At 41.7% G+C, this 18,439-nt stretch overlaps 1 protein-coding gene across 6 annotated transcripts in view; it reads right to left on the bottom strand.

The window, feature by feature from the left end:
* The window catches only part of LOC117556533 (rho-associated protein kinase 2-like), a 35,433-nt gene that overhangs the window by 6,456 nt on the left and 10,538 nt on the right, over positions 1–18,439 (bottom strand). For all 6 annotated transcript variants that reach the window (XR_004570592.1, XR_004570591.1, XM_034231880.1 and 3 more), the window contains exons 6-25: positions 16,978–17,122; positions 16,727–16,865; positions 14,919–15,010; positions 12,677–12,836; positions 11,384–11,480; positions 11,205–11,284; positions 10,677–10,725; positions 10,453–10,588; positions 9,977–10,068; positions 9,504–9,750; positions 7,889–7,995; positions 7,494–7,653; positions 6,973–7,133; positions 6,012–6,196; positions 5,725–5,794; positions 5,446–5,549; positions 4,554–4,740; positions 901–994; positions 503–597; positions 25–213 (exon numbers count right to left, since the gene is read on the bottom strand). Coding sequence is in view for 4 of the 6 variants with exons in the window: in XM_034231880.1 (XP_034087771.1) it covers positions 25–213; positions 503–597; positions 901–994; positions 4,554–4,740; positions 5,446–5,549; positions 5,725–5,794; positions 6,012–6,196; positions 6,973–7,133; positions 7,494–7,653; positions 7,889–7,995; positions 9,504–9,750; positions 9,977–10,068; positions 10,453–10,588; positions 10,677–10,725; positions 11,205–11,284; positions 11,384–11,480; positions 12,677–12,836; positions 14,919–15,010; positions 16,727–16,865; positions 16,978–17,122 (2,589 nt within the window). In the remaining 2 variants the exon portion in view is untranslated. The remainder of the gene's footprint in view (positions 1–24; positions 214–502; positions 598–900; positions 995–4,553; positions 4,741–5,445; positions 5,550–5,724; positions 5,795–6,011; positions 6,197–6,972; positions 7,134–7,493; positions 7,654–7,888; positions 7,996–9,503; positions 9,751–9,976; positions 10,069–10,452; positions 10,589–10,676; positions 10,726–11,204; positions 11,285–11,383; positions 11,481–12,676; positions 12,837–14,918; positions 15,011–16,726; positions 16,866–16,977; positions 17,123–18,439) is intronic.

Raw genomic sequence — 18,439 nt, 5'->3', positions numbered from 1 at the left:
GGAGTGTAGCTTCTGCATACTGACCGCCTGCATATCTGTCATCTCTCTCTGGTACTTGATGATGGTGCTGTTGAGCTTCTCCTTCTCCGTCCTCAGCTCCTGCTGCAGCTTCCTGTTCAGTTTCTCCTTCCTGTGCACCTCAGTGTCGATCGTGCGCTGGCCTCCTCGCCCCGACTCCCTCCTGTTCATCACCTCGGTCAGCTTGTTGATAGCCTGGGAGCAAAAAACACAGCAGCTTCTCAGGGATCCATATGTGATTAATATGAATTCAGTATATACTCAGGGCAGCCTGCAGGGATATCCTGGCTGAGATATAGATTTTTTAAAACTAGTTTCAGATCTCAGTGATTTTGCCCAGAGTTCAACACTAGCCCTGCAGCTGAACAGTATTATTAACAACAATTGATGTGACATAACAGTTGTAAAAAGTCTGACAGTAAAAGTAGAAATGTATGGAAATATCCCAGGCTTTCCAGACCTGCGTAGGCACCCAGACACACACCTGAATTTTGAGCGTCCTTTCATTCTGCAGCAGCTTTTCAAAGGACAGTTTGTGCGAGTTCATCTGCTTCTCCTCCTCCATTGCTTTCTGGAGCTCTGTATAAACAGCAGAGAAGAATATTAAATCCGGGCTTATATACTTTACTCACTTAACATCACTTTTAGATAAGATAAATAAATGATACTGCAACTTTGAAGACCAATATACAGCAGTTCTACAGAGGATTCCTGATTGAATAGATGAATGACTTCTTTCATGACATTTTAACAACCCTATCACCATAAATCATCTGGATAGGTAAGACAGATTTTGAACACGTTTTCCAGTACTGAGGGAAATGTCATTCCTGTAAATTTGTTCTCTATATGTGGTTCTCATTAACTTCACATGACACTCACGTTGCTGCATGTCTTTCAGCTGGTTGTTGAGCTCCTCTTTCTCGCTGGCCAGGTTGGCCACATCCACCGTCAGAGTGCGATTGGACTCTTCCAGCTACAGGGGGTGACAGGGGGGCAAACAAGATAAATTAATTGATATAGCACATTTAAAAACAATACCATTTTTTGTTTTACTGTATCATGTCAACTCTTGTGGTTGTCAATGTTCGAATCTAATCCATCCGTCCAGGGTTGATTTGACATCTGGGCCACTAGCTAGAGACAGTTCACTTATTGATAATCAGCTTATTTAAACAGTGGGTACCTCCAGGGCCAAAGGTCTGAAAATGACGCCCCCTCACCCTCTCTTAGTTGTCCTGACATTTTGCTGTATTTCTGGATGCCTGTGAGCTCATTATTAGTTTATTTGATCACATCAGACACTCAACAATTCAGCCAAGATAGACTAATATTGCCGTTTGTCATATTTTATGACTACATCAAATACATAAAGAATGTTTGTCTTGAGGCATTATTCAATTTTGAGTCTGGGAAAGTTAGAAAAACTCACTTATGTACCTCTGAACTGTCTCCTTTAACTACACTGAACAAAAATATAAATGCAACACTTTTGTTTTTGCTCCCATTGTTCATGAGATGAACTCAAAGATCTAAAACATTTTCTATATACACAAAATAACCATTTCTCTCAAATATTGTTCACAAATCTGAAAAAATCTGTGATAGTGAGCACTTCTCCTTTGCCGAGATAATCCATCCCACCTCACAGGTGTGGCATATCAAGATGCTGATTAGACAGCATGATTATTGCACAGGTGTGCCTTAGGCTGGCCACAATAAAAGGCCACTCTGAAACGTGCAGTTTTGCTTTATTGGGGGGGTCTGGGGGGGGTCCGAAAACCAGTCAGTATCTGGTGTGACCAGGGTTGGGAGGGTTACTTTGTAAATGTAATCAGTTACTGATTACTGAATACATGGCTCTGAAAGTAATCCGAATACAGTTACGTGTCTTAAAAAAGTAACGTAATCAGATTACTTTTAGATTACTTTTGGATTACTTTCTTTTTCCATAACAGATGGGTATGTTTTGGTGAACAGGAGACACAAAAAGCAAAAGGAAACTGAACGTGTTTTTACTGTTTTAATGGCTTATCAAGAGAACAACTGAAACATAACATCTGAAACGATGCAACAACATATGCTAATACACTTTTTGGGGATGCAGCTTGGGATGTGAGGAGTAAGGGACACGGCTTAGAACGGGCGTGTCGCATTCTGTCCTGCAAGTGTTGGCAGGACATGAATTAAAATGTCGAACTCGGACTTCATTTTAAGGACATGTCGGCCAGGGGTGTAGAGCTATATTTGTTTAAGCACCGGATCGGCAAAACAGGAGACTCTGTGCACAGTGCACCAGTCTGCCTTGATCTATGAATTCATGTCCGTGACACTCACAGTAGCCCATCTGCTGCCCACAGCTGTTTTATAGAAGGAACACCTCCTTCACTTCATGAAATCTCTGCAGCACCAGGAGGCAGCGGGAGGGTTAACTCAGAAGACGAGCGTGCAGTGCCTTTCACGCACCGCCTTCGCTGTGTTTACCTTCAGAATCATAAGGCTAAAGAGCGACCGCAGGCTGATGTGTTTTAACCACACACACCTCTACACACACACGACTTAAACGCAGACTTTTGTTCCTCCATGTTTCGTTGTTATTGTTTCACTGAGCGGCCCCGCCCCTTTTTTTCGCTCCCTTTTTTGGTCCATCTGCGGCGGTAAAAGTGTTTGTGCGCTGTGATGATTCGGCTGTAGCCTACCTTTAATAATGAATATTAAATGTTGTGAGGAAATATTTCCATCAATAATTCCAATAAGTAATCCAAAATGTATTCACTTCAGGTTTACGAAAGTAACTGTAATCAGATTACTCGTTTTTCAAATGTAACGCGAGCTGAATACAGTTACTTGATTTTTGTATTCTGATTACGTAACGCCGTTACATGTATTCCGTTACAACCCAACCCTGGGTGTGACCACCATTTGCCTCACGCAGTGCAACACATCTCCTTCGCATAGAGTGGATCAGGTTGTTGATTGTGGCCTGTGGAATGTTGGTCCACTCCTCTTCAATGGCTGTGCCAAGTTGCTGGATATTGGCAGGAACTGGAACACGCTGTCGTATACGCCGATCCAGAGCATCCCAAACATGCTCAATGGGTGACATGTCCGGTGAGTATGCTGGCCATGCAAGAACTGGGATGTTTTCAGCCTCCAGGAATTGTGTACAGATCCTTGCAACATGGGGCCGTGCATTATCATGCTGCAACATGAGGTGATGGTCGTGGATGAATGGCACAACAATGGGCCTCAGGATCTCGTCACGTTATCTCTGTGCATTCACAATGCCATCAATAAAATGCACCTGTGTTCGTCGTCCATAACATACGCCTGCCCATACCATAACCCCACCACCACCATGGGCCACTCGATTCACAACATTGACATCAGAAAACCGCTCACCCACACGACACCGCACACGCTGTCTGCCATCTGCCCTGAACAGTGAAAACCGGGATTCATCCGTGAAGAGAACACCTCTCCAACGTGCCAGACGCCATCGAATGTGAGCATTTGCCCACTCAAATCGGTTACGACGACGAACCGGAGTCAGGTCGAGACCCCGATGAGGACGACGAGCATGCAGATGAGCTTCCCTGAGACGGTTTCTGACAGTTTGTGCAGAAATTCTTTGGTTATGCAAACCGATTGTTGCAGCAGCTGTCCGAGTGGCTGGTCTCAGACGATCTTGGAGGTGAACATGCTGGATGTGGAGGTCCTGGGCCGGTGTGGTTACACGTGGTCTGCGGTTGTGAGGCCGGTTGGATGTACTGCCAAATTCTCTGAGACGGCTTATGGTAGAGAAATTAACATTCAATTCACGGGCAACAGCTCTGGTGGACATTCCTGCTGTCAGCATGCCCTCAAAACTTGCAACATCTGTGACATTGTGCTGTGTGATAAAACTGAACATTTAGAGAGTGGCCTTTTATTGTGGCCAGCCTAAGGCACACCTGTGCAATAATCATGCTGTCTAATCAGCATCTTGATATGCCACACCTGTGAGGTGGGATGGATTATCTCGGCAAAGGAGAAGTGCTCACTATCACAGAGAGAAATGGTTATTTTGTGTATATAGAAAATGTTTTAGATCTTTGAGTTCATCTCATGAAAAATGGGAGCAAAAACAAAAGTGTTGCATTTATATTTTTGTTCAGTGTATATCACACATAATAAGCTATTCTATGTGATCTTCATTCGATAACTTATGTTATATTTTTCCATTTCTACTCACTGAACTTCTTCTGAAGGAGTTTGGAGCCCCCCCGGGGGGAGCCTGCCTCCCAGTTAGTAAAACTCTGATCTTATTCATGTCACCCTTTGGAGTTTCTGTACACCAGTAAAGCAGTTTGTAGTGCAAATATGCCAAGGATGTCAGAAATGTGCCATATATATATATCAACAATACAGGTTTGTTAAATACTTTAGAAATGTCTAGTACAGGATCATTAGCTGGAATCTTATAATAAAACAAAAAAATATTTGAAAGTGGTTTAAAACGTTCTGGATCTAACAAAAACATGTATTGATCTTACCGAGCTGATTGTGGCCTCCTTGTCTCCGAGGTCCAGTTTGTTTCTCGCCATCATATCTTTGATCTCCAGCTCCTTCATGATCTTCTCCTTTTCCAGATCCGAGTACTGCTCCTCAGCGAAGGAGCGAGCCAGCTGCTCTGAGTCCGCCTTTGTCAGACTGGACTCCAGCTGTGCTGACATGGAGCTCCTGTGGAGGAAAGAGTGGGACAAAATGTTATTGCCATATTATGAAGCTGTTATTATCACAGTCAGAAGCAGGCTGCCTATAGTTTGGACAAACATTATTCTTTGAATGACCTTTTTGCACAAAGCACGATTTGCCAAGCGAGCGCTACACTGGATCATATTTTGAACTTCTTGTCCACAGTTATCTTTGGCTGCAGGGCATCGGGGGCTGCTAATCTGATTCACTCATTCTGCTAAAGATCAACTCCCCCATTTTGGCTGTGAGATGAATTCACAGGGCAAATAACACTAATCTGGAAAGTGTGGTACATTATTTAAAAAACAGATCCATCTTATCTTGGTATTGTTGTCCTATGGATGCGTTGCTACCACTAACATTCACCTCTTAAACCTAAATAATTTATTTTTATTTTTATCATGCATTAATTCCTTTTACAACACCTTGTTTGTGTTATATACTTTATACTTTGCTCCACATTAACATATTGTTTGTTTTTGCATGTGCATGGTTTAGCTTGGATTAAATATGTATTTTAGTTTGTATGTTTAATCTTAGTTTTAGTTGATATTTTGGAAAAGATAAGATGAGCCTTAGAATAAATGTGTGTAGGGTGTTGGATATTCACAAACTAAACCCATATAAATGTACAATTGTATGCTGGTAGACCATAATAGAAATACCAGGTGTTACAGTGTGACTGCTTACCTCTCCTCCTGATATTGTCCCAGTTGTAGCTGCGACTCTTTGTACAGTTTACTCCTCTCAGAACACTCGTCCTTCAGCTCACGAATCTGCGTCTTGTAAAGAGTCTTCGGAGGGAAAACAGTTGGAGATTAAATGTATTTCTCATGACATATTTGGGATGAAGTCGCATATCTTTCTATTCAATCCCCTATTGATGATCGATTGAAACTTCTTTTGCAGTTCTGGCAGTATATCTTTGTAGAAAATGTGCACAAAAGACAAATTGATGGTGAGACTTACTGTGAAATACTGCTCACTCTCCAGTTGGTCCTTCAGCTCCTTCAGCTGGCCGCCGGCCTCCTGCCTCTCCCTAGAAGAGGACCAACAGTCTGTCAATCACTATCCACCAGAGCCAAAAACATTTGCCTCAAACCAGATACGATGAATAAGATTCTCCACAGCAATTTGTCAACAACACATTGAGCTGCTCTGTGTGTGTGTGTGTGTGTGTGTGTGTGTGTGTGTGTGTGTGTGTGTGTGTGTGTGTGTGTGCTCAATGTGCATTATGCTCAGTATGCGTGTTTGACCTGCGTAGCTCCTGGATCTGTTTCTCCATGATTTGCTTCATTTCCAGCAGGTGGTTGAGCTCCTGTTTGAGCTGTTTTTCGGAGGAGCTGAGCACCGACACCTGCTGGTTCTGCATCTTCAGATCGCTCTGGGTCATGCTGCGCTTGTGGATCTCCTCCTCCAGACGCAGGCTCAGACTCTTCACCTGCACACACACACAAGCATTTTCAGTTTTGGCACTAAATGACAGTTATGTGATAAATGTGGAGAACAGATGCTGCAAGTAATGTTTATATTAGTTGTGTAATAATCAAATTCTTAGTCTAAAAAAAGTTTCAAAATAAGGATAAATGCCCATTGCAAAAGAGTACAAAATGTCATAACATTAGTTCAATAATCTGAATGGACTTGGAGAAATGTGCTAGGGAAAGCTGCAACTATCCACAAAGTAACGTGTTTATTGTATAAGAATTATGAAATTAAGTATTCAAAAATGGTTTTACACAAACCCTTTAACTTCTTTCATGGAACTTTTTTCTGGACTACAATAGCATGGAAGGAGATTTCAAGGCTTATTTCCATATAGTTTACAATGTCTAACAAGACTTTATGTCATTGTTGTGTCTTATCACCCTCAGTGTACACATCTGTATATTCCTTCTACTGTTGTACTGTCTTTGTAATTTTCTTTATATACCGTAATGTGTTTATTTTTGGGATTTCTTTACTTATTTATTATTAAAAAAAAATTCTCTTTTCTCTTTGACGGCATTTATTTATTTATACTTTTTATTATTGTATTGCATGTGTGGAGAATGTGTTCAGTGTTTGGGATAAGTGGAAAAAAGGGGGTACATATTGGTATCATGCACCTTCTTATCTTGATTGTGTTACCCTGTGAAAATTCAATAAATATATAAAAAAAAAATAAAAAAGTTGTACCTTCTATAAAGTGATTAATTCATTAATACTGGGACTAACCTCTTGAGAAAGTTTATCCTTCTGCGCCTGCATCTCGTTGAGTTTCTGCTGCGCCTGCTTGTAGTCGCAGTCCAGCATGGAGTGGGCCTTCTCTTGTTGCAGCAGCTTCGCCTCCACCTGCAGCTTCAGGCTCCTCTCCTCCTGCAGAGTGCACTCCATCTCTGAAACAAAACAACCATGAAATCCATCAGGGGATAATCCACCCTGCACTCAATACCACGGTATTGACAAAACAATTTGTTTTTGTCTTTGTTTAAAACAGCTTGGAGCACCAAATAAATGTTCAGGAGGACAATCAGAGGGCAGTGTATTGTATTGGAAAGCCAGGATGTTTTAGTTTCTGTTAGGAAAGGCAGTTTCTCAATGTTTACTTACTTAATCAATCACTCATTAATCTTTTATATGTGATGTATTGTTTCTTTTACAGCCACTTTTCATCTATCATACGATAAGTAAAACACAATCTCCTGAACACATGCTGATGCATCATTTTTCACTTATTTCCCCTCCTACTAGCTCACCTTTTAAGGCCTCAGACTTTGCCTCGTCGATGGACTCGTAGATGTTGTCTTTATCTGCGAGCTTGGATTTGGTGGCTTTGTGTTCGGCCTCCTCCTGCTCCAAACTCTGCTGGAGCGACTTCAGATTGAACGTCAGGTCGATCTCTTGGTTGCTCTTCTCCTATGGATTCCAATGGGTTATTATACAGTCTTTTAATGGCTATCGATACATAGGATTTATTTGTGCTGTAATAACTTGCATGGGAACAGGCAATGGTACACTTTTAAAAAGTTGGACAACAATGTCAATGCTATATAGAAACGTCAAAATGAAGATTGCAAGGAGAACATTTATTTGATTAACCTTAATTCTCTATTCTGGAATTGGAAATTAGAAATAAGAAATAACAACCAACCTTCTCAAGATCGTTGAGCTTGTCGTGTAGCTGCTTCTTTTCAGTCTGGACCTTAGAAACAGAGGACTTCACCTCTTTTACTTCTTCTTCAAGGCCAGAGATGCGTCCTGAGGTTGATTGAAATAAGGAAATTAAATAAGGAATAAATGTATTCCAGTGAGAGTTAACACTACAAGAAAACGCACCTGAACTGCTCAGTTTCAAACAAAAATGATTCTAGGTAAGATATGATATACTCCAGCACCTCCAAAGTGTGAAAAACAAAAACACTTAATGTTTATTTTCCTTCAACTAACTCCACCCACATGGAGAGTGTTACGAGGAAAAAAGCATGAGGCATCGCAGCAAACAGGCAACACTTTTGTTTGACTGTGTCCCCTCTAACCTCATCGACTGGACTCTCTGTACGTGTGCACGTGTACGTTTCCAAACATCGTCTCACAAGAGGTGCTGGCTCTGCTCCGTGTTTGGCTTTCACAGCCTCTTGCTTCTCTCTCGGCCTTTTGACTAGATGTTTCCACCTATGATCTGATATTTCCCAAGGCCCGGTCCAAAAATGATTAATAATACCAAGCCTCCAGCTCCAAGTTGTGTAACGCCAATTGTCCTGCTACTGTGGAGATGTTTACTGAATAAAGATCACAATTTGATTACCTGCAGTTATCGCAGTGAATGAACCTTTCTGACTAATATTGCCAACATCATAACATTTTAATTAATGCATTAGAGTTTGGAAGTAATGGTTGGCTGGATGCTTCGGGGATGACTATTAAAGACAAATGTAACCACATTTCAACAGTGTTTTTGATTTGCTCATCTAAATAAAGACTGTGGGCAGACCTTGTGGAGGTGTCAGGGGGGGTCCAAAACTGGAGCTTAATAGTGGGCCACAGGCCAAAAAGCACATAACTATTGTACTCTATTGCATTGTTAAAATAAAAATGGATGCTATGTTTCCTAGATCCAAAGTTAATTGTAATATATTTGTCTCTGTGCCACTGTCTCACCATTGTCTTCCTCATGCCTTTGACTTCCTTTGCCCCCCAAGCTCAGATCATGAAAAATATCAAGATCATTTGGCAACCCGACACATTTTAAAAATATTCATAAATGGCCCCTATTTTAGATTTGTCACCTTCTGTCTGAAACCAGAGCTCAGTTTGCTCTGATTGGTTAGCTGTCCTGCTCTGTTGTGATTGGTCAACCGCCTAGGGATGTCCCGACCCTAAGCTTTACCCATACAATGTATTGGAGTGCTAGCCAATAGAACCGCAGGTGTTACATAGTGATGTCATAATGTAAACGAAGTAAACAAAGTAGTCCAATGAAGGAATGGGGGTGTGTGATATAAACTCAAACTGGGAGGGGATTTCAGCCTTTGAGGCATGCACAAAAACCTAGATAACTCACTACAGGAAAGGGCAAACCACCTGTGTGCCAACTTTGGACCATGGGCCCCACTTTGGGCAGTCCTAGTTCCAATGGACTATTTAACTTAGACAATGTTACTTTTGTTACAAAGCAGTCAATGTAGCAACAAAAGACAGATATATTTTAATGTTTAGTAGTTAGCTTAAACGTTAAGCCTAGGTGAAGTTTAAAAGCCAAGTCTCACCCTGCAGGTCAGTAATAGTTTCGGTCCCGATGCTGCGGCCCCTCCTCTCCTCCTCCAGCTCGGCCTGCAGCCCCCTCAGCTGCTTCTCCAGCTCCTGCTTGCTGTTTTCGAGCTGTCTGCACTTTTCCTGCATCTCCCTGAGGCTGAGCTCCAGGCACTGAGCCTGTTTCTGCGCCTCTGCCTGACTCTTCTTCAGCCGCGCTGCCGCCTCCTGCTCAGCCAGCAGCACGGCGTTGGCCTCCTCGAGCTACAGACCAGAAACAGGAAGGGTGAAACGTTTCCCTGCAGGCTAAACTGGGTCAGCGCAGCAGCAAAATTAAAAGGGATTTAAATGAGGGAAAAGCAGAGGAATAAAGCAAACCGTTTCTTGCTTTAACACGGATTATAACATTAGAATATTTGATTTACATTAATATGTATCCTACAGTGAAGCAATTTAAAACAGTTAGCTGGAGTTAAAGGCTCCCCCTCACTTGTCTCTGCAGCTCGATGTTCTTCTCATTGAAGATCTGGGAATTCTGGTTCTTCTTCCTAAGATCCTCTAGCTGGTCCCTCAGAAGGTTCACTGAAGATACCGACACATAAAAGAGTTAATGCAGTATGTGATATAACACATTCAGAAGATACGGAATACACCACCGACTAATAGCCAGCACATAAAACCATATATACTGTGAAAGGAACACTGGTATGTGGAGCTCCCATATATCCTTGTGGTTAATTAAAATGTTTAATGATCAACTGTAGGAGTCAGACTGCTATGTGAGACCTATTTTGCAAGTTAAATATATGAAAATTAGAACAAATTAAGACCTACATGGATTCTGACAGCAATAATTTCTGCGTATGATAAAATACCATTGCATTTAAGAATAAGAAATGCATTTATTAATCCTTTTGGGGAGTTTCATGCCTCAATGTTCAGATTTAATATTCCCCAGGTGCTCACATTCGTTCTCCAGGCTGCGTTTCCTGTCCGCTTCCATATCCACCTTGCGCAGGTTTTCAGCGCTCTGGTGCTGCAGCAGCGCTTGCTCTCGCTCAAGCTGCCTCAGCGAGGCCTCCACTTTCTGCCTGCTACTCATCTAATGGGGGAAATCACAGAGCGTCAGTGGAATGAAGTACCTACTTTATCACATGTATATGGATTAAATAGGATCAATCCATCCTTACCTCCTTGTCTAACTCTTCCACAAGCTTGTCTAAACGGTTGTTGGCATTTCTGGTAAAGAAATAACAGTTTTATTACAGACTTCTTCCCATGAATCATTCAATAAAGAGCACTATAACAATGGTACTATTTGTTTAATTATGGTTAAAAGTGATTTTATTTTCTGTTTCTTTCAACATTGTCCATTATGAGAAAGTCTCAAAACTCTATCTCTGTGGGATGTCACTAAGCATTCAAGAACATTTTCTGCTTTCAACACTGGATAGCACACAACATGAAATCAAATTGAGTAATTATACTATATAATAAAATGTACATTTAGAATTGATCACTTTAATTATACCTGCACAAACTTTAAAATGTTGGTTTAAATTAGATGGTTATGTCATTATTTATAAAAATCATATCCGCTAAGTGCAAAAGGTTTGAAACATTTGCAAATTATTTCCTCTTGTATTAACAAGTTTATAAGTTCGGAATAAGTATTACATAAAAAAAAGGGTTCAGTATTGTTATTTGTCCGGTCTTACTTGCACTTGTGCTCCAGCTCATCTTTGGCCTGCATCTCATGGTAGACCTGCTCCTCAAGCTCATGAAGCTTTTTCAGCAGCTGCTCAGACAGATAGAAAATAAAAATGGTATTAGATAAGAGTAATTTCCATGTTTGTTTTTATCCTCTTTTACCATAATATTAAGACAAGAAGCCCACCTCTTTCTTACTGTCCGAGCAATGATCCTTTTCCTCAGAGTTTTCCTTACTCTCCTCTGAAACCTCCACAGAGCAGTTATTATTTACCTTCAGCAGCCTGACAGATAAAGAAGGAAGTGGAGAACCGTTAATGTCTTCAGCTGAGATCACTTGTGGAGCCTTTCCAGCCCCAACAGCATCCAAGACTACCCACATGTCCACATTTCTACAACCAAGTGACGCATTTGATCCAAACCAGAACCATTATGCCAACTGGGCTCTCATGGGAAACTCAATATTCTCGCCAAATGTATTGCATTATTATATTCATGCATTAAGCAAAACACTGTGGTGCTGTGAAGAACAAGCAGGAAGGACTGAGGATATTTTAAACTTCCTCATCTGGATTAGTTTACCTTTGGAGAAACCCACACTGCCAACTGTTTACCAACATGGTGGTGGACTAGTCATGGTGGGCAACTATCTCTCTCCCTGGGAAACATTACATGACTCTGCCACATGGCTTCATAATGACAAAGTAAAGCCATTTTTTTGGCACAATCTTTAGAAGACAATTTGTGCTTCAACAGATTTTGCCTGTGTTCATAATTCTAAAAATGGAAATGGATGCATACATACAGCCAACAGAAATGTTTCTTACGTCCAAGAAATGCTGACCTTGAGCCTTTTTTTGTATTGCTTGCTCATCATTCATGTATTATTAAGAATGTATTCGTAATTTTTACCAGCGGCCGTATACATTTGATTGATGGTCATTTACTGACTTAAATGTCATCGTTTGCCCTCGTTTCCATTTAGTCAGATTCATGTAAAATAATAAATTGCTTGCACACAATCAGTTGAATGCTGTATGAATAAAGCCTTACAAAAACATAACTCGAGGTTTAAAAAAATGCTGAAAAAAGCACAATAGGATCATAAATCTGCTACGTTTTTTTGACTACTTCTGCAACCAAAAGAGAGCAGTGGTTAAAAAACTCCATCATAAGCAAAGGTATTTAAAAAGGGGCTGTCAGAACAAGGCTGCAGTGTGGAGCAGGAACAGGCATACAGTGTCTGACTGCTGTAAGGCTGTATTAAAAGGTAAGGGTGTGAAGCTGTCTTCTCTCTCTCTTGCATTACAGGCACAGTGCTGTCCTTAAACCTGCTTTCTGAGACTAGTACATATTAAAGTTCCCACACAAAAAGAGCTACATTTTGATTTTGTTAAATTACCAAAGTGTACTATCAAAAATATCAGCAATCCAGACACAATTTCCAGGCACAACAACAGCGACAACCTGAAACACTTACTGGTCCTCTTTGAAGTAAGTAAAGCCGATGAATGGCAGCTGGTTGCCCACAAAGGCTTTGGGTGGAGGAAAGGTCTCAACATCCTTTTTATCAACCTCTACTTCGTCAAAGTTGCTGGTGTCGATGTCGCCGCTCAGCTCAGGCACAACTGGAGCCACAGCTGGACGACAGAAAGAGAGAGAAAAAGAGAGAGAGAGAGTCATGGAGAAAAGAGGGAGAGGAGGAGGTGCAAACCAAAAGGGGTTAAAATAACAATGTTTTTGACACAAACTTAAAGATTAAAATCTGGTGGGACAGGTATTTCAATTTACAGTACATATTGAACAGACTAAACATTTTTCAGGTGTTTCTGAGTAAATAATATTCCATGTATAGCTCTACTTGTAGTAAAGTAAGCTCTCTGCAGGTTGGCATGAGTCTGACACCACTCCTTTTCCCACACAGTGCTCGCTTTGTGCCCCACACACGGTGCCTTTCACAAACCTAGCCAGCTCCGGTGAGAAGAGAGCAGGCGTGCCTCACAAAAGTCTGCACAACACAACAGGCAGACAAGAATGTGTCAAAAGAGCCAATCAGATAAAACTAAGCTAGTCCTTTAACCTATAAATAGTTCCTTATTGAGAAAAAAAAGCTGCCATTACGGATCAAATTCCTCACACCAGTGCAATTCTGGCTCTGAGCAAAGAGCTCATTACTGTTAGGTCAAGTCACCCTAACCCTAACCCTCAGGGTGACAAATGTGACTAAAAAATGGTGGAGAGAACGTACAGGGAGAGATCTCAAGTACAGGAATGAAACAAATGAGGGGTAAATAAAAAGAAGACGCAGAACAAAATAAATGCTAAAATGTGGTGAGACAGAAAGAGACACATGGAGGCCCTTGTGGCACGGCTTCCCAGAATGCTCTCTGATAGCGGGCGGCTAATGACAGGCAGCCGTGGCCACAGTGAGAGTGAGAGAGCGGGAGCAATACTCCAAACTGGGGCGCCCCTCTCATTAAAGCAGTCCACACAGGCCACACTGCCTGCCCCACCCGCCGCTACAGGGGTGCTGCCTCCATCCATCCATCCATCCATCCATCCATCCATCCATCCATCCATCCATCCATCCATCCATCCGGCTTCATTTCATCACCCTCTCACTGCTTAATCATCTCTACAAACATGAAGACAACTGGGGGAATCTTCAATAGAGTCCAAACATGGAAAACATGGCCACACTCAGCAGGGAGTAAAGAAATCAGACACACAGGGTTAGGAGGTAAATGCAGCTCTGCGGGATGCCAGACTGGGAGCAGGAGTGTGTGTGTGTGTGTGTGTGTGTGTGTGTGTGTGTGTGTGTGTGTGTGTGTGTGACTGGACAGTGGCACAGCAGTGGTTTTGTGTTACACAGTGCCAGCCAGTCTGGAGTTCAGTCAGGAGTTGTGTCTGTTGTCTTAATCAAAGCCAGGTGAAGCGCAAGAGAAAGAGCCTGTATGTGATTATATACATACACAAGGGTCCTGTTCATATTCCCAATATATATATATATCCCTTTCCTTATTTCCTTCCTTCCTTCTTCAGTGATGTTGACTCTGATACAACTACATAAGGGGAAATGAGCTTCAATATTTAAAAGAATACAGTAAGGTTTGAGCTTAATAACATAACCACCAATGGATGTCATAATGAATGATTAAGGTGATTTGTTTATTGACCCAGATTGGTCAATGTCTTTCATCGTTTTTCTATATCTAAAATAAATGAATTTACTGTATTTTTCATTGTTTGAGACTTTTAATTGAGCATCTCAGTTTTATCACTGCGTATGCTAATATGGGTACTAGAATAATAATAATGATAATAAAATCAGCTTGGTTTGATATTCTCTCAGCTGTCTCTTAGCTATTCTTCTGAAGTGTATGAAGCTGGTTATCCTGTAGGTTTTGTGCATCATGTTTTCTGCTGCTCTGCACAGCATTCACCAATATCATTAAAAGATGAAGATATGGAGAGCATGTAGACCATATATGCAGGCCCTAATGGCTGAGGAGATGGAAATGAACTATGAACTCAGGCTGAAAAGACGCATATCTGCAGAGGAATGGGCGAGAGATGATAAGAAGTACAACCAAAAATAGAAAGCAATAGAGGAATGGCCATGAATGGTGGAAAAGGAAGTACATTTCTAGAAATGGAAAAGTCTGCACCTGCATTGTAGGGAATACAAAAAAACATAATATTCTAAACTTGCACACACTTACTCTCTCGGATGTTGTCAAAGGTCCACTGGTCGTTCTTGAAGAAAGGGTGGCACTTTATCTCATCCACTCCGGTGCGACCCAGACGAACCTCCCTGCACACAACAACAGGACAGGAGTGTGAGCAGAGACTGAACACAAAACACACCTCGCTCGTCCACTCCACCCACCGTCACCATCAACATGTCATCCCGAAAACACAGGCAAGCAGAGTGACTACTAGGCGCTGACCACACTGACCAGTATGGACTGCTGTATGACCGCTGGTGGGCACTGGAACCTCCTCCAACCCAAGATAATGTAGATCCAAGAGGAGAGGAGTGAAGACAGCAGGATCAGAGCACAGGAGCCAACATCAACAACTCTCACTGACTCAAACACTGACTGCTAGTGCTGACTTCCCTCCTTCTCCTCTCTCTCTCTCTCTGTGTGTAAAAGTCTACAAACACTTTTAGTCTCTCTTTCTCACCCCCCTTTCCTCCCTCTTCCAGAGCTGGGTACAGGACCGGAGGGGTGCGGCAGTTTGGGATTGCCACGTGTGGGACATTCCAGACCCAGCCAAGAGGAAGAGAGGGCAGGGGCGGGGAGGGAGAATGCTTTTAAACCTCCGCAAAAAAAACAGGCCATGTCTCATGCCCAGAAAACTGCATGAGTGTTTAGGAGAAAAGCTACGCCAGAGAAGGACAAGGATGAAGAAACAGAAAGTGGCACCAAGAGAAGGTAGAAGAGAGAGAATTATACATGAGGAGTGATGAAAAACACATGGGAAAAGAAGGGAAGGAGGTGTGCTTACAGGAGTGACTCAGCAGGACAGTGACAGAGCATGTTGGTTAAGTGGTGAATGTATCGGTCAGTGTTTCAGTGTTCAAGCTGTGTGTGTGTGTGTGTGTGTGTGTGTGTGTGTGTGTGTGTGTGTGTGTGTGTGTGTGTGTGTGTGTGTGTGTGTGTTGCTGGGCAGCCTCACATGTGAGATTCTGTCTGTGGTGAGAGAATGGTGAGTGAGAAGGTAAATACACTGAGTGAGGAAAAATGAAAGGACGCTCTGTATTGAAGCAGAATGGGCCTGTGTTTGAGTCCACTCGGGGGCGGGGCTACTAATGTAAACAGGAAGTGGTACATGACCGTCACACTCACGTTTTAATAATAATATTTGATGACACATGTCAAAATGGCACTATGGTTGCTGGGATCAGCACTAGCCAGACTGAAGTTGCTGATATGGTTTTACGCAAACTGATTAGTATTAGTTTTATTTAAAGTATTTTTCTGGCAATATTATATTTTGGGGGTTTTGTCAACAAATCTATTGGAAAGAAACAAACATAACCATGAATCAATCTTACAAACAAGAGTTGATTGTTTAATCAAATCTTGACTTAGAGTAACTCCTCTCTACCATAGCTCTCCATTTCCCTCTAAAAGAATATTCATCAGTGAGCCACACCATTACACTGGTTTCATTTCTCTTCATTAAAATGAACACTGCATACTGTTGTTTTACACATGTGTTAAAAGCTACAGTGCCCAGCTGTCTAATGACACCATGTACTAACGAAGGGTTGTGCTAGGTGATTTTTGTCAGTTTTAGCTAACACAATTCTAACACTGTTTATTTAAGCCGTTGCTCATCCCAAATGGGCGACCACAGCCCGGTGTGAATTCAGTGGTAGGTAACAGAGATGAAGTGTCATATTCACTCCCATGGTCCAAACAATGTCACTGCATTACTCCATAGTCATAGGCAGCCTGAGGTTATGAAATGCTCTGAATTGATGTTAAAGTGTTAGTTTATATGATTTCCATGTGCGAACCTGTCAGTAAGAAAGGCACAGATGAGGTCTCTGGCGCCTTGAGACATCTCTTTGTCCTCTGGGAAGACGAGGGAGTTCTTGTGGTTCATGATCTTCCCATATGTTCCAATCAGGGACTCAGTATAGAAGGGAGTATCACCTGGGAGAGAAGGAGTTCACAACAAATAGATTGTTAGGATGGAAATGTGTAGGATTTTAACTGCCAAACAGTATAAAAATGATGATGATGATGAATATGGCGAGTCACTTACCGACTAGCAACTCATAGATAACGATTCCTACGGACCACCAGTCACACTCACGGCCGTAGTGACCATGACCGCCCTGAGACTGAAGCACCTCGGGGGAGATGTAGTCCGGCGTGCCTACAGCTGTGTCACAGTGCACCATGCCTGTCTGCAAACACAAAAACACACACAGTTAACTATAGGGAGAAAGCTAGAATTGGATTTCAGTGAGAGGACAGAATAAATGCAACATACTTCCACAGACATGATGCAGGAACCATGACCACAACACACGTTACTCTTTTTAATGACCTCTCAAAATGTTTCTGGTTTAAAATATCTCAAATTTTAACAAATGCTCCAGATATTCTGAGACAAATGTTTATGGGACACTGTCTGCCTGCTGGAAGACTTTCAGAGAGCTCAAATGTGTGCAGCCACTTGTTGAACCTGCTATAGAAATTGCTGTGGTCAAAACAAAAAAGCTGGAGCAAAACCTCCTGACTCACAGCAGAGGCGGGACATCTGTTGTTCTCTAGAATGTATGTTTCGCACAATAACTGCTGGGGCCTTTTTAAAACAACCAAATGCAAGAATGCCAGATTGAGCTTCACTTTGCAACCTGAACACTTGGTGGTGCACTAGGGCAGTGGTTCTCAAACTTTTTTCAATAATGTACCCCCTTTGAAAAAAAAATGCAGCCAAGTACCCCCTGATCAGCGCAAAAACAATTTGTTAAGGAAAAAAGCCTATATAAAGTGGTACAGTACAGCGCTGCACCATCAGTGTCTGATTTATTAAAACAACAACATTGTAACTGAGAAACACTTAAATGCTACATTTCAAATGTTTACAATCCATCACTAAATTCATGGCAAACCAATTTTAACATCATGCAATACCACTAAGACGACATTAGTTGCATTGAACTGATCTTTTTAATAAGTTGTAGTTAGAATGTAGAGAAACATGGGCTTGTGCTTCACTGAGGATCTTTGTTATTCTGACAGGGAGGCAAACTGTAGTTATTACACTTTGCATTTTGAAATATGTGTAACTCTGTTAATGTAAAACCCACACTGCTCAAACTTTGTTACTTTTCCTAAAATTGGTATATTTATATATTTATTGTGGGGCGTGGGGAATGAAGAGAAAAAATATATGAGCATTTTATGCATAATGCTGCGCTATACTTTGCAGCCACAAGCCGTTGCCAAGCAACGCTTATCGTTTAGGTCCTTTGATAAGCAGGCAATCATATAATTAGCTAGAACTAGCTAGATCTGATAGATTTGGACATAAACGCGAGTGAAGTATAACCGGACGCGAGAGAGATCAGAGATCAGATCAGCTGCTGCTGACGGAGAACACGCAGCTCTGCATGATCACAGCTCCGCACTAAGAGTTAGACCTAACACACTTAGCTAGTTTATTTACTCTGGAACTAGCTATACTAGTTATAAATATGTGTATTCTTATCTTTACT

This window comes from Gymnodraco acuticeps, unplaced genomic scaffold (genome assembly GCF_902827175.1).
Source record: "Gymnodraco acuticeps unplaced genomic scaffold, fGymAcu1.1, whole genome shotgun sequence".
NCBI classification, from domain to species: domain Eukaryota; kingdom Metazoa; phylum Chordata; class Actinopteri; order Perciformes; family Bathydraconidae; genus Gymnodraco; species Gymnodraco acuticeps.
This window is presented reverse-complemented; position numbering and strand designations above follow the sequence as displayed.